The sequence below is a fragment of the Botrytis byssoidea genome (genome assembly GCF_014898295.1).
Source record: "Botrytis byssoidea strain MUCL 94 chromosome Unknown BBYS_006, whole genome shotgun sequence".
In the NCBI taxonomy this organism is placed as follows: domain Eukaryota; kingdom Fungi; phylum Ascomycota; class Leotiomycetes; order Helotiales; family Sclerotiniaceae; genus Botrytis; species Botrytis byssoidea.
The window spans coordinates 1,958,914-1,985,904 of NW_024065847.1; the positions used below are offsets into that span (position 1 = coordinate 1,958,914).

General features: G+C 42.8%; 10 protein-coding genes across 10 annotated transcripts; 5 read left to right on the forward strand and 5 right to left on the reverse strand.

The window, feature by feature from the left end:
- Positions 1-2,702: 2,702 nt before the first annotated feature.
- On the reverse strand, positions 2,703-3,539 carry EAE97_004027 (uncharacterized protein; the record flags this gene model as incomplete). The annotated part of the gene is made up of 3 exons (XM_038874539.1): positions 2,703-2,832; positions 2,881-2,962; positions 3,017-3,539. The coding sequence occupies 3 exons, from the start codon at positions 3,537-3,539 to the stop codon at positions 2,703-2,705; spliced, it is 735 nt and encodes a 244-aa protein (XP_038735148.1).
- Positions 3,540-3,984: 445 nt separating this feature from the next.
- On the forward strand, positions 3,985-4,977 carry EAE97_004028 (uncharacterized protein; the record flags this gene model as incomplete). Its single annotated transcript, XM_038874540.1, has 1 exon — positions 3,985-4,977. One exon carries the CDS (start codon positions 3,985-3,987, stop codon positions 4,975-4,977), a length of 993 nt encoding a protein of 330 aa, XP_038735149.1.
- A 663-nt stretch (positions 4,978-5,640) lies between these two features.
- On the reverse strand, positions 5,641-7,543 carry EAE97_004029 (uncharacterized protein; the record flags this gene model as incomplete). The annotated part of the gene is made up of 12 exons (XM_038874541.1): positions 5,641-5,714; positions 5,810-5,895; positions 5,965-6,046; positions 6,107-6,169; positions 6,230-6,292; positions 6,352-6,395; positions 6,639-6,675; positions 6,728-6,817; positions 6,869-7,012; positions 7,067-7,150; positions 7,207-7,287; positions 7,342-7,543. 12 exons carry the CDS (start codon positions 7,541-7,543, stop codon positions 5,641-5,643), a joined length of 1,050 nt encoding a protein of 349 aa, XP_038735150.1.
- An 859-nt stretch (positions 7,544-8,402) lies between these two features.
- EAE97_004030 (uncharacterized protein) lies at positions 8,403-9,246 on the reverse strand (the record flags this gene model as incomplete). Its single annotated transcript, XM_038874542.1, has 3 exons — positions 8,403-8,983; positions 9,050-9,113; positions 9,166-9,246. 3 exons carry the CDS (start codon positions 9,244-9,246, stop codon positions 8,403-8,405), a joined length of 726 nt encoding a protein of 241 aa, XP_038735151.1.
- Positions 9,247-9,642: 396 nt separating this feature from the next.
- Positions 9,643-11,866, forward strand: EAE97_004031 (uncharacterized protein; the record flags this gene model as incomplete). The annotated part of the gene is made up of 2 exons (XM_038874543.1): positions 9,643-9,886; positions 9,942-11,866. The coding sequence occupies 2 exons, from the start codon at positions 9,643-9,645 to the stop codon at positions 11,672-11,674; spliced, it is 1,977 nt and encodes a 658-aa protein (XP_038735152.1). The 3' UTR covers positions 11,675-11,866.
- Positions 11,867-12,215: 349 nt separating this feature from the next.
- Positions 12,216-17,078, forward strand: EAE97_004032 (uncharacterized protein). The gene is made up of 2 exons (XM_038874544.1): positions 12,216-16,203; positions 16,258-17,078. Exons 1-2 carry the CDS (start codon positions 12,398-12,400, stop codon positions 16,697-16,699), a joined length of 4,248 nt encoding a protein of 1,415 aa, XP_038735153.1. The 5' UTR covers positions 12,216-12,397; the 3' UTR covers positions 16,700-17,078.
- Positions 17,079-17,410: 332 nt separating this feature from the next.
- EAE97_004033 (uncharacterized protein) lies at positions 17,411-20,138 on the forward strand (the record flags this gene model as incomplete). Its single annotated transcript, XM_038874545.1, has 2 exons — positions 17,411-18,262; positions 18,313-20,138. The coding sequence occupies exons 1-2, from the start codon at positions 17,728-17,730 to the stop codon at positions 20,136-20,138; spliced, it is 2,361 nt and encodes a 786-aa protein (XP_038735154.1). The 5' UTR covers positions 17,411-17,727.
- A 417-nt stretch (positions 20,139-20,555) lies between these two features.
- EAE97_004034 (uncharacterized protein) lies at positions 20,556-22,120 on the reverse strand (the record flags this gene model as incomplete). Its single annotated transcript, XM_038874546.1, has 6 exons — positions 20,556-20,712; positions 20,819-20,966; positions 21,078-21,174; positions 21,251-21,661; positions 21,727-21,827; positions 21,943-22,120. 6 exons carry the CDS (start codon positions 22,118-22,120, stop codon positions 20,556-20,558), a joined length of 1,092 nt encoding a protein of 363 aa, XP_038735155.1.
- An 870-nt stretch (positions 22,121-22,990) lies between these two features.
- EAE97_004035 (uncharacterized protein) lies at positions 22,991-23,884 on the forward strand (the record flags this gene model as incomplete). The annotated part of the gene is made up of 1 exon (XM_038874547.1): positions 22,991-23,884. One exon carries the CDS (start codon positions 22,991-22,993, stop codon positions 23,882-23,884), a length of 894 nt encoding a protein of 297 aa, XP_038735156.1.
- A 171-nt stretch (positions 23,885-24,055) lies between these two features.
- On the reverse strand, positions 24,056-26,865 carry EAE97_004036 (uncharacterized protein). The gene is made up of 3 exons (XM_038874548.1): positions 26,194-26,865; positions 25,115-25,763; positions 24,056-25,045 (listed from the first exon to the last, which is right to left on the reverse strand). The coding sequence occupies exons 1-3, from the start codon at positions 26,239-26,241 to the stop codon at positions 24,273-24,275; spliced, it is 1,470 nt and encodes a 489-aa protein (XP_038735157.1). The 5' UTR covers positions 26,242-26,865; the 3' UTR covers positions 24,056-24,272.
- Between the last annotated feature and the right edge of the window lie 126 nt (positions 26,866-26,991).

Here is a 26,991-nt window from a genome sequence, read left to right on the forward strand (position 1 = left end):
CGTTATGGTAGGTCTGCGTTTTCTAGAAGTTTTCTTTAACGATGTTGAGAGAAGAAGGTGTGTGGAATTGAAATTTGGAAATTTCCTTTGTGGGTTCTATTCAATTATATATAGCTGTCAATTTCTATGAATGACGTTTATATCTAGCTAGTAGCTCGTGATTGAGGATTATTCAAGCTTCAAGAGGTCTAGTGCCCGTTTAACGCAAGCTAAAATACAGTTTCGCGGCCTCACACTCACTAGCTTGAACACGTCAGGTTGGTCTTTAAGGATCTTCTGGAAGATGATCAGAACTCCTTCTTTTTGTGGCATAACCAATTATGGTTCGCGGCTAGACTGCGGTGAAGGTAGCCTCTGAGGAGGTTAGCGGGTTAAGGTGGAGGGAATGTTTGAGGATTTCTCTCAAGAGAATATGCGTAAGTGGACTCGGTAGTAGAGATTCCAAGATCATCATGTTCAATTTCTCTCACTCAGAAGAAGGTGCCAGCTTACGTAGGTACATAACGTATAATAAAATTGGCTCTCATACTCTCAAGAATACAATCAGCATAACAATAAGCAAATCCATCATGGTAGAATACAATTTCCTTCCTCCAGTTTTCTAGATCAGAGGAATTGCTACAATCCAAAAGAATACCAACTGTTCAGTCATCAAAAAGGGAAAGTGATGAATGATTCCTGGACCGACATTCCTTACTCTTCTGGGAAATTATGCACATTTGTAGAACTTATACTATTTCCCCCCAAGACTCACCAAACCCGTAGAAACATCCGTGTGGCATCCTTAGGTCCTTATCTACATGCGCATTTTCCTCGAGCCACACATCTCCTACTATTTCAACATATTCTGCATACGTATCGAATCGTGCGTAAAGATTGTCTAGAGATGGGGATGGATGTGAAATTACTTTTTGGAGACTTCACACTATGCATTCAATTTTCGATACCGAATATTCAATACTAGATACCTAGGTACTCGTATGCCATACCATATCGAAAACCACCCACCCACCCATCCATTCATCCAATTATATAAATAAATATATATATTAATCAAGCTAGATATCTCACCTCATTTCGTATACTAATCAATTTATCTATCTGTGAACCCTAATAATGAATCCAAGATTCAAAATCTGATAATTTGATTTGATTTAATATAATATGAATTAACCGAGACTTTTCTCATTACCTGTATGTGGGATGAAGGGGGTGGTGGTGAATACTAGTATTCCGTACCCAGTACAGAAATCATCACTACTCGCCCACAAACAAGCAGCTAGGTAGTTTGCATAAACATAGAAATACAATATCTATATGCTTCCCAAGTACTATGTTTATATTTCAGATATCGAATTATATATACATACATACGTACATACATACACACAGGATCAGACAGATAATCTCACGTCATTTGTAATAACTTCACGGTAATAATGAATGGATGTCCACGGGTTGGCAAAGAGTTTACGTATGTACTATGTACTAGCGGGTAGGCAGGTAGGTAGATAGGTAGGTAGGGAATTGGATTGATTCTCTTTCTTCTAGCTTTTTTTATAAGATAGGGGGAAGGAAGATTTGATATAATATGATTTGTAAGAAAAGAAGAAGAAAGAAAACTCAACAGTGGAATCTAATGAATAGTGTATATCTGATCCGAATGTACTTTAACTAGTTGTAACTTGTTAGTCAATAGGTACCTAATGAAGATATCTAAATAAACTGATGTGAAGTTATGTTATTCGGCTCGGCTATATTCTCTAAGTGAATGAATAAATTTCCATGGTGAGTGAGTGGGTGGGTTTACGTTCCGCTCCACCATGTAAATGCATCTAAACGTACCAATCACAACGTACCTACCTACCTACCTACCTACTTAGTTTTCTTAACGAGGAACGAGAAATACGTAAAAAATGATAAAAATAAAAATACCACACATACAAAGAAAAGAAACCTAAAATAGATAGATATCTACTACCAAAATTTAGCTTTCTTTGAATCTACCTCCTTTCCCTCTTCACACCCAACATCCATCCGTTCATTCATCAATTAAGTAAGTACCTAGACAAAAGAGAGCAAACCCCTCTAAAAAAGAAATATCCACAATTCACAAAAGATTTTGCCTACTACTGGAATCGAACCAATGATCTTAGCATTTCCTGTGGATACAAGTGCTACGCGTTACCACTGCGCCAAGCAGGCTTTTTTTAGAAGTTATCTTCTATTAGTGGTTGCTGACTGAGCATCAACATTGATATATAAATGAAATAAATAGCTTCAGAATTACAGTGAGATTTCGTGGTCTCAAAGATGCACATGAGCCTGCTATACAACCTAGGTGTACTGTACTCTACATAATTGAAATCATTGGGTTGATATGTGCTTAACTGTATATTTCTAAGGTGAATTTGCTTTGCATACCTAAAGTTCACTATTGTACTCTTTGTGGTTGATTATTATTCTACTCAAATTATATTACTGCATTTAACAGAAAATGTCAAAACATCTTAATTCTTGATTTCTTATTCTGAGTAAGGAATAAAAGTATACCCATATATCTTATAATTACTTGCAACTATGTGCTTTACTATCATGGTATCTCGTCATCGCAATATGCTGTACGTCTTAAATATATAACTGAAAATCATGCAAACATCTCTTTCCAAAATCAATACCTTCATGTATATCATGACTTTCCTTTACTCATTCTTTGCCAAAGAAACATCGTCATTCGAAGCCGTAGCTCCGCCAGCAGCTATTGTCAAACCTTGAAGAATTTCACTTCCAGTGACATATATGATGTATGAAGGGACAGCTATCCAAGCACCGCTATAGAATGTTAGATGAGAAGGACATCTAAAATTGAAAATGACTTACTTTGGAATGATCCATAAGAAAATCAAGTCCCGAATACTATTGTGACCAATATTCTCAAATCCCGAGTAGTATTCGTTCATCCCTATGCCACATTAGCAAAAGCATCATCACCACACAGAACACCAGTCAAACTTACAGTACAACACCGTCTTACTGACTGTCATAACCGCAGCACTATAACCCACCAAAACGGCCAAAGCCCCCATCTTCCCATCCACAGATCTCTGTTCCCCAAGCACCCCCGAATTCTTAGGAGCACCTCTTCCCTGAGCCGGCGATGATTTCCCATACGCATATAAAATATACAAATAGTAATAATACATCGCACTCTCGATAATATTCAAAAAGGTCTGCGCCATCGTAAATCCATTGTGTTCATTGAAAGCCTTCCATCCATATATATAATCGACCTTTCCATATAATTCATATGGAGCCCAGACTGGCCAATGGAGCGATCCTCCAGGCATAGAAAGAGGTCGAAGCATAACATATCCAGCATCCCATGCTACGAGTGGGAGAGAGATGAACAGCCAAATGATAGTGAGGTTGGAGGGAGTATGAGCCCATTGTCCTTTGCGGGCAGGATTGCGAGAGGGGATTGTGGGTGTACGGCTGGGAGTTTCGGGGAATTCGGAGGGGTGTCTGCGTGTTGAGACCATCTTGTTGGTATTGTGTTGTTTTTCACTGATTAACTTCAAAATTATCGAATAAAAGAATTAATTATCTCTATCAATATTATATTGAAAGAGAAAATAGACAGTCTGTCCAAATCCCTCTTGAAACTCCAATAATTCGCTCGTTCCCATTGCACGAATTCCATTCAATCAATTGAATCAATCTGGGGAAGGAGCCACTTAACCCCTCGGGCCTTCTTAATTCCGATGCCTGCCCTGTTCGTGGACACACATGGCAAAATCTAGACGGAAAGCATCAACGTCATAGGCTACATTTTGGGTGTCTTTCAAAATTTCTTGCCTCTGATCAATCTGGCGACTTCCAGCTTTAATGCTACAGTAACTTGTATATCTCGATCTTGCAACCATCTACGGTCACTCATTCTCTATCCAACTTCAAGACAATTTTTCTATGTTATAGTATCTAACAATGGAGTCACCTTCCAAAGCCAAAAGACGATCTCCTAGAATAGTTGAAGCTTCATCAACAACCGTTAAAATGGCACCAAGGAGATCACCATTCCTGCCGACCACGTTCGAAGCAATACTCCTATCAATATATCCTGCAACCTTACTACTAGGCTCAATATTCTCAGTCCTAAGCCCTGACGTACGAGCATCAGTGTACAACCCCGTTCTCCAATCTCATCCTCCAAGCACCGCACCATCATATTTCGCAAAGAAAAGCAACATATTCAACCAATACTTTGTGAAGCAAGGCTGGGCGTGGATATCCGCCAGTTATTTTTTCTTCCTTCTCACACATCCCTCAACCGGACCTCCAGGGGTCTTTATCCTCACAGCTCGACGAGCACGCGGAACTTTACGCTATTTGGTTGTTACAATCTGGTGGATATTCGTCACGCAATGGTTCTTTGGTCCGCCATTAATCGATCGCGGATTTGTTATAACCGGTGGACAATGCGAGCTGGTTGACGCGGCGGAGAAGGGAAAGATTGATATGGATAATACGCGTCAGTTTGTTACGGGGGTAGCTTGTAAAGCTGTGGGTGGAAAATGGAAGGGCGGTCATGATATTAGTGGACATGTTTTCCTACTTGTTTTGGGTAGTATGTTCCTTTTTCAAGAGGTACTTCATGTGGTTCTGCGAAGTTCTGGAATAAAAGAGGAACGGACGATTGTCATGGCAGATGGAGCGATCAAATCGGCAGAGATTGAGGCTCCCTTGCAGAATGAAGCAGAGGGTTTGAATCAAGATGGGTGGTTGGGATTTAGCGTGAAGATTATACTCGGAGTGGCGGGGTTGAGTTTATTTATGTTGGCTATGACGGCCATTTATTTTCATACCTGGTTTGAGAAGCTAACTGGATTGGTTGTCGCGTTCGGAGGGGTGTTTGTTGTGTTTTGGCTTCCAAGACTGAACCCTACTGTGAGATCAGTATTAGGGATGCCGGGAATTTAACAGTTGGCAATGATGATTATCAAAACTACTGTCCCTTTCATTCATAGAGTATTGGCGGCTTTGTATCTAGTCCATATTTTAGATGATGTTAAATAATACCATTATGTTTCGTCGAGACCTTTGCTAATAGGAGAACAAAAAAGCGGTGATATCTCGACTTGATTTGCGGAGGTCATGCGGGATTGGCATGGCAGAAGCTGGACACAGAGAAGTATAAACACATACATCCGGGAGCAATGCGTACCTTGTTACACTAGGTGAATATTAAGTTTTATATTTTATTACCGAAAGTATGGAGTAGTATCATATGATGTTTCAGGGGATGCTCGGTTCGCGAGCCCAATCCGACATAGGGTTTCGCCATCCTCTTGCTCACTTCAGACTTCCAAGGTTTGCATTTCACAATATCACATCACGTGGAAAGATATTCAACGATTGAGATGTATAAAATAAATAAATGATAGTATTTCCAATCCACTGGTACCAAATGAATGTATGTAATCCATGGCCAGACACGATGCGAAATAATCAAGGACTGATGAAACACCCGAGAACTCATTGATGAAACTAAATATTGACATGAGACCGAACTAGTGCGCGATCGGGGACACAGCGCGCAAGTATACTTGTAAGAAGATTGAGAGATGAAGCAGGATTAGAGGCTTAGACGTTGACTAGGTTTCCATTCTCGTCGATCTCGTTGCCGGCCTCGTCGTATTGGGATTCGTAGTTGAAATCTGTATGGTGTTAGTTGATGTTTGATGTATGGTGTGTGAAATGACATTTGGATTGGAGAAATAGGAAAGAAGGGGTAGGAGAAGTAAGATCTTACCTCTGCGTGCGGTCTTGGCTCTCTTGTTTTTCTTGTTGTTGGTTTGACGCTCAATGATTTGTCCGTTGGAATCAATTTCATTGCCTCTGAGTAGAAAGTTAGTATTTGCCCAATTTGAAAGGAGTAGGTGTGTGAGAATAGCTGGTTCTACATACTCTGCATCATAACCATCAGTGGAACGGTCGATTAATTGTCCGTTCTCGTCGATCTCATTGCCCTGGGCATCATAACCGGTTTCTATTAAATTGTAAGCAGATGTTGTTAAGGGGCTGGTTGGTGAGAGACAGGTTGACTTACCACGTTTCTCGATAAGGTTTCCGTTCTCGTCAATCTCGTTGCCCTCGGCATCATAGCTGGTGTCTATTGAATTGTAAGTAGATATTTTTATGGCGCTGGTTGGTGAGAGACAGGTCGACTTACCACGTTTCTCGATAAGGTTTCCGTTCTCGTCAATCTCGTTGCCTTCAGCATCATAGCTGGTGTCTATTGAATTATAATTAGTATTTTCATGACGCTGGTTGGTGAGATAGAAGTTGACTTACCACGTTTATCAACAACTTTTCCGTTGGAGTCCAATTCGTTTCCCCTATAAGATCAAAAGTCAGTAACTAGAAGAGGAACTGAAGGAAGCCAAGCGGTATAGGATGCCGGATGCAGGATCGAATATCTCTTTGAACCAGCAATGCCAAATCAGACGACAGATGAAAGCTCCATCTAATCAATCGGTAGGATTATCGATGCATGCTAATGGATATACAAGACCGGTCGCACCCGTGGAGATTGAAGTGCTGATGCTGAAAGGATATTTTGAAAGTAGGCGGTTACTTACTCAGCGTCGTACTCGGTATCACGACGAGCTTTCTTTGCTAGACAGCAATTAGTACTTTGAACTAACTCATAGTGAATAAGACAACATACCCTTCTTGTTTTTCTTGGTGTTGGTTTGACGTTCGATGAGGTTTCCGCTGGCATCGATTTCGTTGCCATTGGCATCATACCCATCGGCACCTAACACTGTTAGAACATATATAGGAGAAGATGAGGAAAGCTGCAACTTACCACGCTCGATCAAGTCGCCATTTGCATCAATCTCGTTGCCTTCCGCATCGTAGCCAGTCTCAGCACGTGCGCTCGTCTTGGTTCTCTTCTCGATGACATTTCCATTCTCGTCAATCTCTTCGCCTGCAGCGTTGTACTCTGAATCTTTGGGATCATTAGCGAGTCTTTCTACCATGCCAATACATGAATGGTACTAACCACGCTCGATCAAGTTGCCATTTGCATCAATCTCGTTGCCTTCCGCATCGTATCCAGTCTCAGCGCGTGCATTGGCTTTCTTGGCTAAAGTAATGATATCAATATCGTAAATCTAGTCCAATCCAAATGTATTGACATACCAGCCTTGTTCTTCTTGGCCCTCTTCTCGATGACATTTCCGTTCTCATCGATCTCATCACCGGCTGCGTTATAACCAGTATCTACGAGTCTGTTAGTAGTCACACTGGTGTATATTATTCAAAATAACTACTCACCACGTTCGATCAAGTTGCCATTTGCATCGATCTCATTACCCTCCGCATCGTAATCGTTGTCGCGAGCAACAATTCCAAACTCTGCTCTTGCCTCAATACCAGAAACTGAACGAGCGACATTGGTAGTTGTATCCACTGGAGCTGCCTGAACTGCCAACATGGCGCAGAAGGCCAAAATCAAACTTGCTGTTGAGGAACGCATCTTGAATATATGAATAGTACTGTCAAAGTAATTGATAAATGAATTAAAGTATAGTTGAATAAAAATCAGGCCAGCTGTAGAACAGTTAAAAATGAAAAAAGTAGATTGGAATGGTTTAGAGAGAACATTGTGAAGGGGAAAAAAGCTGTATATATATAGAGAAATACCCAACGATCAATTCCCCATCCTCCATATCGTCTCAAACACCCGCATGTCAGGCAAAGTCAAAGAAAGATCAGACAGCCTAGAATTTCACCATCAGGCGAAACAAATGTGTAAACAGCCGCTCATACGCAGCCTCATTGGAAACAACATTTGTCAGACTCTATACTCTTTGCGAAAACTCCACATGAAAAAGCTTATCATTACTAGTTTCCGTAGACTCAAATAGAAGCAATCCAGACTTGGGAATATGCACCAAGCATTTCAGTCCCTCAGAATCCAATGGACTGCCTCGCAACATCTGTGCTTTGGTGGAAAGGCTTGAAACAGCTGTGCGTAAAGCCATGGCGGGATAGGGATAGGCCGACTCATTCGTTTTACCTTCACTCACAACAAAAGTCATATTATGACAACAGAATTCTAAAAAAACGCCGGATCGTCATTATTGATTATCGGTGACAAATTCCTGTTACAAAGTGAGCAATACGCTGCTAACATAAAGGACTTCCAGAAATTGAAATGCTATTCTCGAACCATCTTAGTCCCGATTTGCCTCCTCACTACCTGCTATTCAGCTCGTATTCATATCAAACAGCTAATAAATATCAAAAATAACCACCAAAAACCCCAGGAACCCAAACGATTGCGAATAAAAGGAAACATTGGAAAGATTCCCGCGAAAAATGAGACTGATGTATTAACAAGCACAACCCTCCTTCGAAGCATTATCCCTTGGCCCTGTCAAATTAACCCTAGACTGTTCTTCTCCTCTTGCTGAAGCTGCTTGTGTACCTCCAGGTCCTCGAGCTCCCTTCAATGATGTCTCTGGGATGGCATTTGCGATTGCCGTGAATACCTCTGTTACATTTGTGCCAAGCTTGGCAGAAGTCTCGAAGAACAATAATCCCTCTTCCTCGGCATATGATTTAGCCTCAGCAGTTGATACCTTTCGCGCATCTCCGCCTGAATCCTCCCCTTCGGCTGATTCTTCGTCTCCCAAGTTATTACTGGAATCATCGGATTCATTTGTCAAATCAAGTTTGTTGCCAACAAGTGCGATGACGATGCCCGGTGACGCCTGTCTTTGAAGCTCTGCTACCCAATGCTTTGCTTTAGCCAGTGATGTAGGTTTTGTGAGGTCATAAACGACGAGAGCGGATTGAGCATTTCGATAGTACATAGGAGCAAGAGAGGCGAAACGTTCTTGTCCAGCGGTATCCCATATCTCGAATTTGATCGTTCTGGTAGGTAAATTACATTTTTGCGTTAAAAATGCAGCTGCAATGATAACTGTTAGTAAAGATCATATAAATGTCAGAGTAATATAAATGAAAATGTATGTACCTCCAATAGTAGGTTCCTTGTTTTCTTGAAAGTCATTGTTCACAAACCGCAATACAAGGGAAGACTAGACAAGAGTCAACATGATGTGCTATAACTTATTCCAAATCTATACATGCCTTTCCTACAGCTGCCTCACCAAGAAGAACCAACTTGACGCTGGAACTTGGCTTTGGAGCCGATGTAGTTGAGTCCGCCATATGTTACAAAACCGGTTTGTGGATCGTGGTTCTCGAGTATAAGATGGACCTCCAAAAATCGCCGACTATTTTCGGATGTGTTTGTTGGGAGCGACGATATTTGAAAGAAATTTGAAAATTATCTTGATAACCGTCTACTGTTGATAACTTAGTAGATGTCAATAAATAGGCTCGGTGGGTAGCTCTGCTTTTAGAGGAAGATGGATATGAATGGAGGAATGGCGGGTTGTGAATGGAGCGAATCATGATCCTGGGCTGCAGCCGATTAGCGCCGGAACTTGTGGCTCACGTTCACCGACCGAGATTTTTATTTTTTGATTTTGATTTTCAAGCTTAAAGAATTGATTCGATCAATTTAGTAAGAACATTTTCACAACTACAATTGAATTCTACAAAATGGGGAAAAGAAAGGCTGAATCGCAAGATCAACTTGTGACTAAGAATGGCACGAAAAAGGCCAGGCAAGACCCTATCGCAAAGGTCAAAAAGGTCGAAAAGTCTAAGATGATGCTAGATGACAGTGATTCTAGCAGTGAAGACGATTCCGTTGGAGGTGCCCCGCTTGAATCTGGATTCAAAGTCAATCAAGAATATGCAAAAAGATTCGAGCATAATAAGAAACGTGAAGAGCTTCAGAGATGTGAGTAAAGACGCTTCCCAAGGGTGTCAATCATATTGACTTATCATTTTCTTAGTGGAGGAAAAGTATACGAAGAAACCTGGACCAACAGTTGGAAGAAATGGAGAGAAGAAATACGGCGATAAATACGATGAGGATTCTTCGTCATCCGATGATGAAGATGAAGATGATGAAGGATTTTTAGCAACCGAAGATTTGGACAAGGAGATTTCAGCTACATTACAAGCTCTACGTTCGAAGGACCCTCGAGTATACGATGAGAAGGTTACATTTTATACCCCAATTGAGGAAGACGCAGAGGAAGGAACCACGACAGAAAAGAAGGAGAAGCCTATGTACTTGAAAGATTACCACCGAGAGAATTTGTTGGCTGGTCATGCAGGCGGGGAGGACGAGGATGAAAATGCCCCACAAACATTCGCCCAAGAACAAGAAGCTTTGAAAAAGAAAATTGTTAGTGAAATGCATGCAGCTGCCGATGGATCAGCTTCGGACGAAGATGAAGGATTCCTTGTTAGAAAGGATAAGAATCAAGACCTTTCAAGCTCAGGTATCCATCCATCCAGAGCTTCAAAGGTTGAAGTCGATATCGCCATTGCCGACAAGGATCCGGAGACATTTCTATCGAATTTCATGGCAGCTCGCGCATGGGTTCCTAGTGATGGTGCACGCTTCCAACCCATGGAATCAGACGACGAAGACGATGACAACCGAGCCGAGCAATTCGAGGCCGCTTACAACTTGCGTTTTGAAAATGCTGAAGGAAGCAATGAGAATTTGAAATCATATGCCAGAGATGTTGTCGCTGCAAAATCCGTCCGTCGTGATGAGGTCAGCGGCAGGAAGAAGCAAAGAGATGCTGCAAGAGAGAAGAAAGAGGCCGAGAAGAAGGAGAGGGAAGAAGAGAGAGCACGATTGAAGAGGTTGAAGATTGATGAGATGGAGGAGAGGCTCCAAAAGATCAAGAAAGCTGCAGGTATAAGTGGTAAAACGTTGAAGGACGAAGAATGGGCACAGTTCTTGGATGCGGCCTGGGATGATGAAAATTGGGAGGCTGAGATGAACAAACGCTTTGGAGAGAGCTATTATGCTGAGCAAGAAGGTGGATCCGAGAGTGACGGCGAAACAGAGGGGAAAAAGAAGAAGAAGGTCAAGAAGCCAAAGTGGGACGACGATATCGACATTGGAGATATTGTTTCCGATTTCGATGACGACGAAAAATCCTCGAAACCTGTTTACTCTCTATCAGATCTTGAAGATGATGCAGAGGAGGAATCGGGCAACGAAGAGGGGTCGACTAAGAAGTCGAAAAGCAATAAAGAACGACAATTGGAGAAGCAAAACAAAAAGAAAGCCGCGCGCTTGGAAAGAAGAAAGATTGAGGATCTTGTGGAAAGTAAGCTTGATGTTGATCTTTCTTTAGCTTCCAAAAAGGCATCAGTATTCAGATATCGCGAAACTTCACCTACCTCGTTCGGTTTAACGGCTAGAGATATTCTAATGGCACCTGATTCATCCCTCAATGAATTCGCCGGCTTGAAAAAGATGGCTACTTTCAGAGATGCAGAGAAGAAACGCAAAGACAAGAAGCATCTCGGCAAGAAAGCTAGGTTAAGGCAGTGGAGAAAGGAGACATTCGGTAACGAGGATGGACCGGAAATTATTATTGGCCCTGATTCCGGGGAAGGAGCAGATGCTATGGAAGGTGTAGAGATTCCAGAAAAGAAGAAGAAGAAGAGGTCTAGAAAGAATAAGGGAGCTGTCGGAAAAGCTACAGCTGAGGAATAATGTGTAGTCTCTATATCCATAGCCAATGTAGGAGTTATGGTGGACTCGAGTGTATTAATAGATTTCACCGAGGTGGAGCATTCAATTCAATGATTTTCGCAACGTTTCTGGCTTTTAATCTATTTAAAGTAGAAATCCATATCAAATCCAAAAATGAAGTTAATCTGTATATATATCGAACAATGATTATCCTACCATCTCCCCACTGGTCTCTCGTAAATCATTAATCCTGGCGTAATCCTGGGCTAAATATTGGACTCACCAGGGAAGGAAACCACCCCCCCACACTAATGCATGCGTCCGATGAGAGACATGAAGAGCCGGAAAAAGAACATTGATCAATATTAAAATAATTTCTTTCTGGAACTTTTGGAATTGAGGATTGGGGTGACAATTGAATGTATTCATGGTGCCTTTTGCTATATGAGAAGCTTTGATTTTATATATAGTATTTGAGTAATTTAAACATTCAACCCTCAGTTGTTTTATCAAAACTTAATGTTATTTACCATCACATTATGAGTTTATTGGTTGACAACAAACTTACAGTTCAAAGCCCCTTATACTTTCCCCCTCAAATAATCCAGCCGCTAACCCCAACTTTCTGTGCCACCTCTCAGGACGACTTCTAGATTTACATATATGATACAACCCTTTACAGCTTTTTAACATAATGAGGTTGGGATTTATTCTATCTTTTACTCTGCGTAGAGTTTAATCAACATGTCGGACGTTGCGCCGCCCGTTATACCACAGCTCAATAGGCCACTGAGCTTAATACCAGTGGGCTTAAAAGAAGCAGCCCTCGATTCACCCACCTTTCGCGCGACAGCAGTACATTTCTCCGATCAAGTGGAGATACTTGAGAAATGGCTCGACGCCTACGTCAAATCCATAACCAAACTTGTTCACGACGCTTCGTCATTAGAAGATGCATTCAATAACTTTCTCTTTCGATCGATCCCTCCTGCGAACATTTCCGAAGCTGTCCTCGATCATGACTACACTTTATTGGCAATGCAAAGATTTGGAGAAGGGTCGAAGGAATGGTGGTCGCAGATTATGGCTGGCACTAAGAAGATTGATACAAATATATGCGAGCCCATCAAAGCATTCATGGCTTCAGAACTACGGAATTTTAAAGATGCTCGAAGATATTTAGAGCAATCGCAGAAGACATTTGACTCTACACTGGCAAGATACGTTGCTCAATCGAAAACTAAAGAGCCTTCGGCACTGCGAGAAGATGCCTTCCAAGTACACGAAACCAGAAAAGCATATTTGAAAGCATCTCTGGACTTTTGTTTACTTGCGCCCCAACTACGATATACGATCGACAAATTACTTGTGAGAATATCAACTGATCAATGGAAGGAGATGAAGAGAACAAGAGAGGTCTCTTCGTTAACTCTTGCTAAATGGGGTCATGAGATGGATCGTGTACGAGGATGGAGCAAAGAAATGGAAGCTGGTGAGGCAACATTCCGTCGTGAATTGCAGCTTGCCAGGCGAGATATTGCGGAAACTGCATCCCAGGCATCAAAACCATCCAGAGAGTTGGAAGACTACAATCTTTCAACGGTTGCATACCTTGGCTCAAGAGGTCCTTCGACTGGACTTATCCAACCTCAAGGCAAACATACTGAACGATCGGAAAAACAAGATTGGCTGTTCTTAAGAACAATGTCTGGTAAGCCCGCAAGAACTTTGTGGGTCCGTCGATGGTTTTATGTCAAAGACGGGATCTTTGGTTGGCTAGTTCAAGGAATACAATCTGGGGGAGTAGAGGAGAGTGAGAAGATTGGCGTTCTTCTCTGTAATGTGAAACCGGCTGTTCAGGAAGATCGAAGATTCTGTTTCGAGGTCAAAACTAAAAATCAAACAATTCTCGTTCAAGCAGAGACCCAAGCTATCCTTATGGAATGGCTTGAGGCTTTTGAACTTGCTAAAAATAAAGCTCTCGAGGCTAGTGCAAATCCTAGAACGTTCCGCGCTGGAGGAATTGATCCCGCATTCGCTATTACTCCACCTCCTATTCCCGAATTTGCTGCCAAAAATGCAGATGGTCAAGTCTCGTATGGTAGTGAAGATGTGATCGAAAGGTCCGGCACACTACCTATCCCCGGGGCAGAGTTTGCTGGAAGGCCCAGTTCCGATATTGTCCCTCCTCGTCGTTCCGTAACTTCAAGAGAGGAGGGCGAAACTGGTCGAGAACATGCTGCTAGAATCATGCAAAAACTGGACCTGCACAGAAAGTCGACTAGTATGCAGTCAAACGAAACTCCAAGTGCATCTCAACCTGCATCAGGTGGTATCGCTAGTTTGATATCGGCTAGTCATACGATTCTTCCAATTTCTGCACCTTCAACCTCTACAAATAACCTGCCCAATCCACAAATAACCTTACAGTCACCAACTCAAGATTATGCTGCAAGTACCTTGGCGCCATCAACACTCATAAACCCGCCTGCTCCTACAAATTTGAGCAAATCGGCAGTGATCGTTAGCGGAGAGCGTGGAATAGGTATTGGTCAGGGTGACGCTGGTGGAGGAATGCCTAGTGGTATAATGGCCAATTTATGGGGCACTAGCAATTGGGGATATATCAATCGCCTTGAAAAGGGAGAAATAAAACCCCCAAGCTCAGGATCGCGCTCGGCGCCTGGAAGCCCACGTATAAAGCCGTTGGAACCATCTCCAAAGATAGGTACGGACGAGAACCTAAAACCCGATAATGGACTTGGGTCTGCAAAGAGCCCCATTAGTCCATTGACTGATTCTTTAGCAACCCCAGTTCCCTCACCGGTGGTTCACCGAAAGTCCGCTAGTGCTAGTATCGACATTGAAGTCGCGCGTGCAGCGAATCAATCTGCATCTAAACCAGAAGCATATCCCAGCAATTACCCAATCCAGCTGAAAACCCAAGATGCACAATTTCGAATGCTATTTCCAAACGTTCCGCGAGAGGACAAAGTTATACTTGTTTTTCGTGCAACTTGGAATCCAAACGAGCAGCATGATTTTCCTGGAAGGGTTTACGTCACTCAAAGAGATATATACTTTTATAGTCATCATTTAGGCCTTGTTTTGATTACTGGCGTTAAGTTAGCTAGTATTAGTGAAGTTACAGCTGCTCCAGGCAGAGATTGTGACTTTCTATTCCTACATCTTCTCGATACAACACCCGATACAGGATTCACTAGGATCACCATTAAAACATTCCTTGAGCCTCTTCGATTGCTTCAATCAAGACTGAATTTTTTGGTTGATATAAATCAAGCCGAGAATCCAATGAGTTTAGAGGATATCATGACAGCATTAATTAAAATGGAGCATGAAGACCCTACTAGAAGTCCCAGCATGGAGAGTTGGGAGGATGTTGACGTTAATACACCAATCGATGATGGAACGATCTCGGGTCGTACTCACAGTCGTAAAGATCGTGATCTCAGAGCCTCCTTGCATGTTGAGCGCGGGCTTAATTTCAATAGAAAAGGGAAGGAAGTGCAGAAATTCCAACTTCCTTCTCAACCTGTTATCTACGAGCCACCCGATATGCAACGAAAGACAGTCGAGCGAGAATTTGGTATCAGTCCAAAGGCCCTTTTCCACCTCATGTTTGGTGACAAAAGTGCAGTTTTTCAACTACTTTACCATGAACGGAGAGCAAAAAAGATTGCTCAAGGTCCATGGGTTCATCTTGATGGTAACCACATGCGTCGAGACTTCGAATTTCAAATTGACTACGTTGATTCCTGGCGAAGATCACGACAGGCAAATGTTGTTGATCATCAAATTATTGATATCATGAACGACCATGTATGTTACGTTGTTACGGTTTCCAAGACCCCTTGGCATTTACCTCATTTTCAAGATTTTATGCTGGTCTCGAAGATAGTTATTACACATGTTGCCAAATCAAAGTGCAAATTGGCAATCTATACGAAGGTTGAATGGTCGAAATCCCCTAAAATTGGAAAAGGTCTAGTTGAGAGACAGGCTCTCGATGATTGTGCAATGGATGCTGAAGACTTGGCCGATGTTATTGCTGACCAAGTTCGAAAGCTGGGACCCAACAGCAGGACAAAGAAGGCTATTCACATTTACGGACATGTAGGACACCAGAAAACAGTCTCACTTTTTTCGGCAAACGACGCAAGCAAGTCAAAGCGACCACAAATTAAGCAACGTACACTCACAAATATGTTGTTTGAGACACTCAGTTCATTTGGTGAGAGTTGTATATCATCGGTGATGATGTGGACGTTTGCGGTATTCCGATCCATATGGAAAATATCCAGTGCCCACACTATCATTTTAACTGCATTGATATTGAGCATGTTGGTAAACGCATTCCTTACTGGTCGCGACACATCAGAATGGTGGACAGAACGGAACGCAGCAAAATTCATGAGTCGAATGGGAGTTGGTCCCAATCCTAGCATGAGCAAAGCAATTTATTTGAAAGATCTTGACGAAGCTGTGAATAGCCTATCGACGGGAGTCCATAGTCACCACGAAAGCAAATGGTAGGCATTCAGCATCTTCCGAACCTTTGAAAATATGCTAATATGATTCAATAGTTACTCGCAATTTATGGAAATTGCCAATGTTACGGATCTGAATGCTCCTTATGAGATGGCAGGGTCGGCCTTCACTAAAACATCAACAAAGTCAACAGCCAAAAGACTTCGAAGAACCCGTCAGCATCTGGGCTCATACAGATACGATCTAATGATCGCTATGAGAGTGGTCAACAATATCGAGAGAAATGTGCTAAAAGCAGAATGGGAGAATTGGCTCCTGGATGAGAACATGAGATGCAAACAAGCTCACATGATGTTGCGAGAGAACCAGACAAATAGTCTACCAAGTACTAAGGTCAAGGGAGGTTCAAGTCAACAAGTTCTACAGGTAGACGATAAAATGAATGAGCTCAGAAAGTGGCATCAGGAGTATTGTGGTAGCTGTAAAGCAGAACAGGACTTGCTCACGCAAGGAGAGGAGGGTGTAACATTCGGTTGAGAGCAGCAAATACCTGTGTATCTACACTGCGATATCTTTGGCATCATTATTTACCTAATTAGCCTTATCGGCAGCATATGTATTGAGCACGGCGTTGGGTACAAGAACATTGGGTTTTGGTGGATGGATAGAGTCCAATTTTATGGTATGGTAAAAGTAGTTATCCTCACTCACTCACTATACTTTTACATAACAAATAATCCTTCAAGACTTTCACAAGACTTTCATACCTACTCAAAGCAAGATGCTCGCTCATAAACATCGGATGGAATCAATCATTTGACCACTTTTCTTACCGGAGGTTTTCCCCTTTTAATGTAGAATTCCATGTCAATTTCCATTTCGGAACTCCCATCCAAACTTGTCGACACTTGAAATTCCGCGTACTGACGTATTCACGTATTCATGTATTTTTATCTAATGAAGAGCTAGACCAATCATATTGTAAATGATTTGTATTTGACCCCGCACTACCACCATACCTTACGATATAAATGAATAAATATTCGATGGAGTACGTACTACTTATTAGGTAGGTAGTTTTACTGATGTTCCATATTGTATAATGATGTATTGATGCCGGTGTATTGATTTTATACATACTAGGTAATTGAATGCTAACTTGGAAGGGGGTAACCTTAATGGTAAATCTATCCGGAATCCAGATGCCTCCGGAATTTTATGAATTACCTACCTACCTATCTACATATACCTACCTACCTCCCCATCCCTGGTAATCTCACATCCTTTGTTAAATGCCATTCACATAATCCATTCAAATCTCAAATCCCATGTGCCTGCCGCATCTTGCTCGTTACTAAATCGCTACTTATTGAACTTAACCGCATACATAATATATTTCAACCTTCCGCGACTCTCGAGACTCATTCCATATATTGCCTAGAAGTCTTCAGTAGTATTTCAGCTATCTTTTCTACATCTCCATACATCCATAGCCTTGTGTCGGAAGCGGAGAAGATACACTTCATTCTTGATTGAAGAAACAAAGAATCCAAACAGCACACAAAATGTCAGCTCTTCATGAAGCTCTCAAATCGCTGGGCGCTGTGAAGTATGACGATACCCCTACCGATAATTTAAAACCGTTTCTATCAGATGCATTCAGCAGCGCTCAATTGATAGTCGATTCAGTCCCCATACCCGACAGTATTGAGTCTTCCAACAGTCGTCCGCGATCGAATACAACATCCTCAATTGCATCCTCAGCGTCCGAAGTCTCCGCATCCAATGCTAGATCTCCGCCCCCACCTCACGATATCGAATCTCTTCAGAAGGAGTGGAAACAAATAAAATTAAAACCAGCTGATAATCCACTGGGTATAAGTGTATATTCTTGTAAGGGAAAGGATGGAAAGGGCACTTGGTTTGCGAGGAGGAGTGTACACGAGGGACTAGGATTTACAAAATGGAAGAGAGGTTTAGAGAGGGAATTTCCCGAAACCCTAAAGGTTCAGGGTGGTCCAGGTGAAGGTAATATTAGAGGCATTGGCGGAGAGAAGAGGGTAGCGTATAATAATGTTGCTGGGACTGGGAAAATGGAAGGTATGTTTATAATCAACTGGAATGAGGGACACCGGTCTAACGGATACCAGTATATCTCCTATCAGCACAATTTCCAGGACCAACCACTCCGAGAGATTTTGTTACCATGTTCATTTCCTCAGATCAAGCGCTCAAAGAACAAAATAACAACGAGGGGCCCCGCCATTTCATGGTAATATCGAGACCATGTCAACATCCAGATACTCCATCCCGTGATGGATATATAAGAGGATATTATGAATCTGTTGAATTTATTCGAGAAATACCGATTAAAAAACCACCTCCCAAGAAATCAGCATCTTCATCTGATGTTACAAAGGGACGTACAAGAGATAGGTCCGCTTCGGCTTTAGGTAAAGAGGCCGTTTTGAGGAATGCTCACCAAAAGCATGATTCATCAAGCACAGAGGAAGAAAGAGAGGAAGTTCATAAACAAGCTTCACGTTCTGATAGCAATTTGGCTCAAGCTGTAAAGGAGAATTCGTCTATACCAAGTGAAGATGATGAATGGGAACAAAATCCTATTGAGTGGATTATGGTCACCAGAAGTGATCCTGGTGGGGGTATACCACGATTTATGATTGATCGTGGAACACCATCAGCTATTGTTTCGGATGCAGGTAAATTTTTGGACTGGGCATGTTCAAAAACGATCGAGGATTTGGACAGTGATGATGATGAACCTGCGGAAGAACTTGTTGGGGAGAATGAAACAGCGAAGCCAGAGAAACGGGAACATCGGCATCGCCATCACCATAATCACGAAAAAGATCTACATAATTACCAAACCAACGGTCATCTTGCGGGTATAGATAGCCAAGGAGAAGAGTCTACACCTGTGGCTGCTGGTTCAGCAAGGTCTGCGGTGCCAACACAACAGCAGCCACCCGCAAATGGGGGTGGAATATACGACATGGTAGCAGGAGTAGCAACTACAGCCGGAGCTTTGATCGCTCCGTATGCACCAGCGATGATTGCGGATCGTCTACCTCATGCCACCGAATCTCCCTCAGCCCAAAACCCTGGGCCTCTACAACTTGCTAGTGACCACTCTTCTGCTCAAACTTCCGCTCCTATTACTCGCTCTCGATCATTATCCACCTCATCCATTTCTAGCGAATCCACAGTTGATACTTTTGAATCAGCTCTATCATTCCGAAAGGTATCATCACAGGATTCAGCTGCCGTCGAAAAGGTAAATTTACAACAGGATAAAGAGCTCCAGAAACTCGAGGATAAGAAACGAAAACTTTACGAGAAATTAGAGAAAGCGAAACAAAAAGAAGCGGATAAGAAAAGTGAAGATGGTGAGAAAGAGAAAGAAGCAATTCGTAGAGCGGAAGAGAAACATGAAAAAGAGGTCAAAAAGATAGAAGAGAAACATAAGAAGGAAATGGAGAAATTGGAGAGGAGAAGATTGAGGGAGGAACAGAAGCAAGAGGAGAAAAAGAAGAAGAGAGAGGAAAAGGAAAAGGGAGAGGAGTTGCAACAGATTAATGCTAGTTTAAGGGCGGAGATTGAAGTATTGAAGAGGGAGAGAGAGGTTTTGAGAGACCAGGTGGGCAGTGTACAGAGAGAAAATACACTATTAGTCGGAAGGATGGGGAGATTGGGAATACACGGAGAGGAAGTTTTGAGGGAGGTGAGAGAAGAGTTGACGGGAAACTTGAAGGGAGCGGGGAGGAAGAGGGGAAGCAGTATGGGGAGTGCGAGTGGCAGTCAAAGGGGCGGTGTTGGCGGTGGGGGTGCGAAGAGCGTGTTGGGTATGGCGAGTAAGATTGCGGGGGAGGGTGCTAGGGTTAGTGTGGACAGTGAGAAGCCAGTTGTTGTACCGGTGGTAGGGGATAGAAATGGAGATGTTTTAGCAAATGTGTGAAGTGTGAAAGTTTAAGAGGAGAGAGGGGGTGGGATGGGTGGTTGGATGGATGGATAAATCTGGAATAGCATTTCCAGGATGGATGAGCTGAGGGCTTCTGGTGTCCGGTACTCGGTACTCGGTTCTACAATCTAGGAAATATGGTAAACAGTACATAGTCGCGAAATTTCAAACACACATATACTCATACATAGGTACATATACTGATCATTCAGCATAGAAACTTGTCATGATGATAACATTCAATCCTCGCCAATCACATCCATTCAACATTAAACATCAAGCGAAAATCCATTGCCATGCTAAATTTCACACCGCTTGCTCCGCTAAACCACTGACCTCCATTCCCGATTCCCCCCAATCCCTCATAAGTAGATAAATCCACCCTCCCTATACCCTCCCAAAGGAGAACAAAATTCACAAACCAATCTCAACCAACCTCTCATTGAGCCACTTAACATCTTCCTTTGAATCACCTGGCCCTCCGGCCCAATGTCCCCATATACTAGGGAAAACATCGAGTTTGCCGATACCGGGGCGCATGAGGGAGACTTCTATTTCGGAGTCCTCGGGTCTAGGGGGTGTTAGTGCGGTTTGTTGGTGGAGGAGAAGGGAGGAGAGTAGATCGAGGAAGGGGGGAAAGACAAGACAAGAAAACAAACTAAAGAGAATGTGCATACGGGAAATAGAGATCAGTTTTTCCGGGTAGAACAAGCATCTGGGCTTTGATAGCTCCTATTGCAGCGGCGAAATCGCCATTGTAAGGAGACTGGTTGGAGACGTCGCCCGAGGCCCAGGTGTGGAGCATTGTGAGGAGGTTTTCTGGATCTGGTTTTTGGGGAAATTGTTAGATTGGAAGAGGTGGTGGGGGTTGACGAATTGGGTGGGAAGGGGAAGTAGTGAGAGGGAGGGACAAGAAAGAAGATCAATAGAAAGTACCTTTTGAAAGGGCCCATTTCTCCCAGAAATTTTGCATGAAATCTTCTAGATCTTTGAATCCCAGAACGGTCTTGAAGAGTTCCTCTCTGTAAAAAGCCTACAATAGCATTAGTATGCTCTTACAGTCAAATGACACTGTAATTCCATCCGCTACATTACCAATATTAACTCACCTGACTAAATCCCCAACCAGCATAACCCCTCCCAAAAGCCTTCAATCCCACCTCCCTTTCCTCTTGACTCCAAACTCTCACTCCATCTCCTCCCTCTCCTTTCACAGCAACACCTTCCTTGGATCCTGCGCTCGATAGACTCTTGGCAGCTAACAATGCAGATTTCACACCTTCTAAAAAGACCTGATTGTGAAGAGCTGTTTTTGCAGATCCGCAAAAAGGAATGCAAATGTCCATGAAGGAGGGATACATGGTGGCCCATTGATAAGTTTGACCTGCGCCCATAGACCACCCGATCACAGCGCGTGCATGGGTGATTTGGAGATGGGAAGTCACGAGGGTATGTTGAGCGCGGACGTTGTCATAGAAGGTTACTTTTGGGAAAGGAGAGATGGAGGAATTGGATGGAGACTATCTTCGTGTGAGTATTGAGGATGATGAGGAGTAGGGATGGAGAGTAGGGAAGGGAAACTCACGGTTGATTCTCCATTTCCGAAAAGTGCGGTGATGATTATGAAGTATTTTTTGGGATTCAATACTTGGTCTTCTCCGATGAGCCATTCGTTGTCCGCGATTGCTATTTATTTTCAGTATTAGGTTGCTTTGTATATTTTCCCTCTTAACATGACTCTAAACTCCAAAGGTACTATCATGTAGAGATATACGTAGATAGCACCAGTTTCAACACTCACCTCCAGAAAACCAAGAAGGATAGATGATAGCAGGGGAACTTGGGTCTCCAAATGTCTTGAATGCAATATGAGCATCAGGAATTTCTTGGCCAGATTGAAGCTTCCAATCTCCAAGAGAGTATCTTTGGACACCGGGTGCTAATTTGAGGGAAGAGAGTTGAGAAGGTAGAGAGTCCATTTTATAAAAGCTTCTTGTGTTGTCTACTGTGTTTGCTTGGCTGTGGATGTTTTTCTTTGCCTTTAATGATTATCAGCTTTTAAGTAGCTCTCAGATATACTTGTGATAGCCGACGAGTAGATAAGTAGATAGGTATATCGACAGATACAAAGCCAATTTGTATTTGTCAGGAATTGAGAGTACTGCTGACCAATTGACTATGATTTCAAATGTTCGGAGTTTAACCTTACTGTCGTTCTCTGAATAGCTTCAAGAATAGATAAATTGAAGATTAACTCATTCTCTTCATAATGGACTTTATGTAACTAGATTACCCCATCTATCAATAGTAAATATTCGACCGATTCTAACCTTGCTGATACATTCCTTCCTTTCCCGCTTCATAGCTTCCCGAGCTTCTCCCTCTGTTCCTCCCTCTGTTCCTCCCTCCTCTTATCATTGCGGGGTCATCAACCTTATCAGCTAAATCTCCACAGCTTCTCAAAGAGGAACGAAAGCCGCTGTGACGAAGTATGGTGGCGGAACAACAGTCACGTCAATTATTTGCATCGGTTTTACAAAACGCATACCGGAAATTCTCCAAGTTTGCATTGAAGATACATATTTTGTGTTTCCCTCGTATTAGATTCATTACCCATCATCAATGTCACTTAGAAGATTGAGGATCAGGCAAGTCTTTAAAACTTCAATCCGGTACGTATGCAGATATCCATCCACTTTCGACTGCGTTCTCTGTAGTACCTCCCCGCTATTTAGTTCACTTACTAATTGTAACTCACATCAACAAGTCCCTCGCTGCAATTAAACCCCAATCACTGCTTCTCAACCACAAAACCCATCTCCATCTCCAATCTCCATCCTTCAGCAACCATGTCCTCCACAACCCAACAACGTGCCGACGCCGAAAAGCTCATAAACCGCAACCCGCATCGTGATTTCAAAGCCGTTGAAGCATCTCGTTCACCATGGGACGCGTCCCGATCTTGGAATGTAACGCAGACAATTTCTCCCTCCTGGAAACTCGGTTCCGGCGCCAACGACAACGGCGAATCTCTCAAGGTTCCACATATCGAAATCGACCCCTATGAAGAAGGTCGTCCCGCAGTCTACAACTACAAGTTGATGATTTCCTCCATCATTCCGCGGCCCATTGGATTTGTCAGTACTCGCAGCGCGGACGGAAAATCGACAAATCTGGCTCCGTTCAGTTACTTCAACATGATTAATCACGATCCCCCACTTTTCACATTGGGGTATACGGGAGGATTGGATAATGCGAAAGATTCGTTGAGGAATCTCAAGGAGACGGGTGAATGCACCATCAATATCATCTCTGAACATTTCATCGAAGCGGCAAACTCGACTTCGATTAATGCACCGTATGGCGAATCAGAATGGGCGTTTAGTGGACTTACACCCGCTCCTTGTACAACTGTCAAGACGAGTAGAGTGCTAGAATCACATTTCAGTGTCGAGGGAAAACTAGAGAGTTTGAAAGAATTCGAGAGCAAAGCGACGCCAGGTAAAAAAACAGGAGTTTTGGCAATCATAGAGGGAACAAGATTCTGGGTCAGGGAAAATGCCATTAATGAAGAGAAGAATATTGTTGATCCCGCAGTCCTAAAACCAATCTCGAGATTGGGAGGGATTACTTATGGAAGGACTGTAGATGGAACAGAAATTCCAAGACCGGATTACGATACTGCGGTTGGAAAAGATGAGGAGGCGAAGAAATTGGTGAAGCCTAAGCTTGAAGACCAATGATTCGCTTATACATGGATGCTGAAAGAATGGGGTTACAAACTGTTGGTGGTTCATGAGAGAAGAATAGAATATCAAGTAAGAAACCATGTAGTTATATATCGAACCGATTGTATATAGAAACCACGCTGCGCAAGTTGCAAACACATACTCTGTTGCAAACCCTTTACACCTATATACCTTGTCTTGAGACTTGCAAGAAATTTAAGCGATCCACCGTCCTTCAATGAAATTTTCTTCCATAAACAGCCTCCGACCAAGATAAACAAGGGTACTACCTTCCCACCAGACAAAAAATTCATACTTGAAGCAAGCAAGCAAGCAACCGTCCAGCCCTCAAACGCCCAGCCTCATTCAGTCCCTAGAACAACAGTCCAAAACCAAGCGCGCACTATAGCAAAACACTCATCCCCTTCTCGCTAACCACAAACTCACACCCAAAGTTAAGCTCCTCTTCATATTCCCGTAACTCCTTCGATATGTTCACCCTCGGATCCTCTTTATCATCCAGCTTATCCTTCACATGAATAAGTATAATCTTGACCCCCTTCAAGACACCTGAACCGAAGGCTCTCCGGTGTGAAGAAATGTAATTAGCCGAAGTAGCTAGAGGCGGGTGTGATTTCTTATCCTTCTCCCGTGTCGTGATCGATTTCTTCAGCATATCCAAATTACCTGTCGGAGAAGAACTGCTCAAAGCACGATCGCTCCCACGTCTCCGCAGGTCCTCGCGACATTTTTCCGTTTCGGTGGCGAGAAACTTTAATTCTTCAACGACGTAGCGCGGTGTTAGATGTCCGAATAATAAATCATCCGGTCTACTGTCGTCATACGAACACTCGATAAAGATACCCTTGAGGATTCCAGCCGCGATTTTGGGGGCGGCGTCTTGCCATACTTGTTTATTGCGTGGGAAGAGAGAAAGTGAATCGGGTTCTACGTCTCCCCAAACTAGAATCTCATTACCAGAGGTGATATCGTGGATGAAGCAGGCAGAACTGGTGTACGCGCGGGCAGCCTCGGCGGGGGAAAAACTGAGACCTTCTGATGAACCGTGGGGTATGGTGATCGGGGAGTAGTGGCTGCGGTGGGAGTGGCTGCTGGATTTTTGGATTGGGGTACGAGGACTGCCGCTTTCGTTCATGTAGTTGCTTCCTGATTGATCTGGAAATGAAGTATTTTTTAGTATATTGTGGAAACGGAAAGCAAAAAGAAATTGATGGAGACAATTACGTAGTTCAACAAAACTAACATCCGATCCGCCATTCAATATTCTCAAAAAGTAAAATGGGGAATACATACAAGGGAAGCTTCCAATGCAAGGCCCATGACTAACAGCCCAAGACTTAACGGCCAGTCCATCTACAACTTCCATATAGCCTTTCGTAGGCCCATCTCCCAATACCGACGAGCCCCCCGAAATCAACCTCATGAAAGTTACCAATCCCACACCACCATTCTCATCTGACAAATTCGGCCAAATAACATCATTAAAGATGTGATCTTTCAAAGCCTCAATCGTACTTGCCAATCCCGCAATTTTTCTCGGTTTAGAACTGGGACTGGCGGTACTTATTACCCCCCCGGATATATGATCAAGATGCGGATGAGTGATGAGATGAGCCCCAACCAGATTGCGTGCTATGTGAGCAGCATTTGCCCCGGTAGTTTTGAATGGAAGTTCTAGGCCTGCAAAGGCCCCTTCTTTTAGCAAATATGGTCGTTCGGTTGTTGAGGGATTGTGGTCTTGGAGCATTCGGTCGATGGCCGAGAGGTGAACTCCGGCATCTACAGCAAGAACGGACCCTTTACTCCATCCCAATGATACTGAACGTACTAGTAATGAGGTACAATCATCTTCTAAAGGGCCTCCGCTGGCTCCCTATTGATATTGATTATTAGCATTTTCTCTAGCAGATGGTATGCTTCATATCGTAAAAACGCCAAGAACGATTTCAGGAACAGATCTTGATAATAGCAATAGAATCTTCGAATCCAACAAAGAGTGAGCGTCTCCCCACGGAAGATATCTTAAGAAAAGCAGATGTGTCGCACGTGACTTCTTACCAAAGTACCTCCAAATCGGTAAATGCCTAAACTTGAGCATATGTATGTATGCGGGTGCGTCTGAACAAAGCCATTCAACCGGCACCATTCATCCATCACGCAAAAAAGGGATTCGAAATAAGCATCAACTGCATATAATGGAAACCCCATGATCCCTTACCCCTTCATGCAGTCTCCCGCTTTGCATACTCAAAAAGAAAACATACAAACATTGCATGAACAGTCAAAAGAGGAATACTACTTACCAAAAAGATAACCTGCATAGATTTCCCGGCACCACTTTCGTGTTCCATGTTTGCCTATTTTCTTGTACTCTGCTTTGTTGCCCTTAATCACGATTTCTTTCAAATCAGTCAATCAATCTTCGAATGCAACAAATGTGTCGGTGTTCGTGAATCTCGCCTCAAGAAATATACGTGACAAGACTTCCTCGAAAATGAAAAATCGAGGGAAAAAAAAGTCGCACTAAATATATTAATAGCGATACTGCTGCAGCCGTATCTTCGTCTAGCAGTATAACAACAGTCTCCGTATATATGTTGTGATCAAGAAAAGAAGCAGAACTTCTCGTCGGCTTTTTAACTTTTTTCCTTTCCCTCCCTCTTCCCTTACTTCTCCTATCCTCTTTGTCTTCTCTCGACCGGTGGGACACGCACGAGATTCGTCGCTGCATTCCAATTTCTTTGTACTTTGCTATCTTTTGAGCACGAGTATAGCGAGGGGGTTTGCTACAGTTCCTTTGTTCGAGAGAGAGAACTTGTTGAGGCTTTCCATAAACGGATGTGTAACGGTAGGTTCCACGTGATATTTAGGGTGTGCATTAGTTAGATATCCTAATCACTAATTCCGAGCCCGTACAATGTTTATTATTGCATTGCATTGTGCTACACATATTGATTTTCGACTCTTGTTTTATCCATCTAATTCATATTTGTAGGATTGAAACCTACAATCCATATCTCAATTCGGGAAACTCGAGACCGAGAGTCGGGCATCGGGATCGCCGTCAATACACTACTGCAACTATTTGGTGCATAAATGTT

What these genes read in the sequence shown, in the direction of transcription:
- EAE97_004032 (XM_038874544.1), top strand. Translation starts at nt 12,398, where the DNA reads ATGTCGGACGTTGCGCCGCCCGTTATACCACAGCTCAATAGGCCACTG. An exon ending in AGTCACCACGAAAGCAAATG is followed by an intron (nt 16,204 to 16,257) that starts GTAGGCATTCAG and finishes ATGATTCAATAG; the next exon opens with TTACTCGCAATTTATGGAAA.
- EAE97_004036 (XM_038874548.1), bottom strand. Translation starts at nt 26,241, where the DNA reads ATGGAACACGAAAGTGGTGCCGGGAAATCTATGCAGGTTATCTTTTTG. An exon ending in CTATGCAGGTTATCTTTTTG is followed by an intron (nt 25,764 to 26,193) that starts GTAAGTAGTATT and finishes CAATATCAATAG; the next exon opens with GGAGCCAGCGGAGGCCCTTT. An exon ending in TGTTAGTTTTGTTGAACTAC is followed by an intron (nt 25,046 to 25,114) that starts GTAATTGTCTCC and finishes CTTCATTTCCAG; the next exon opens with ATCAATCAGGAAGCAACTAC.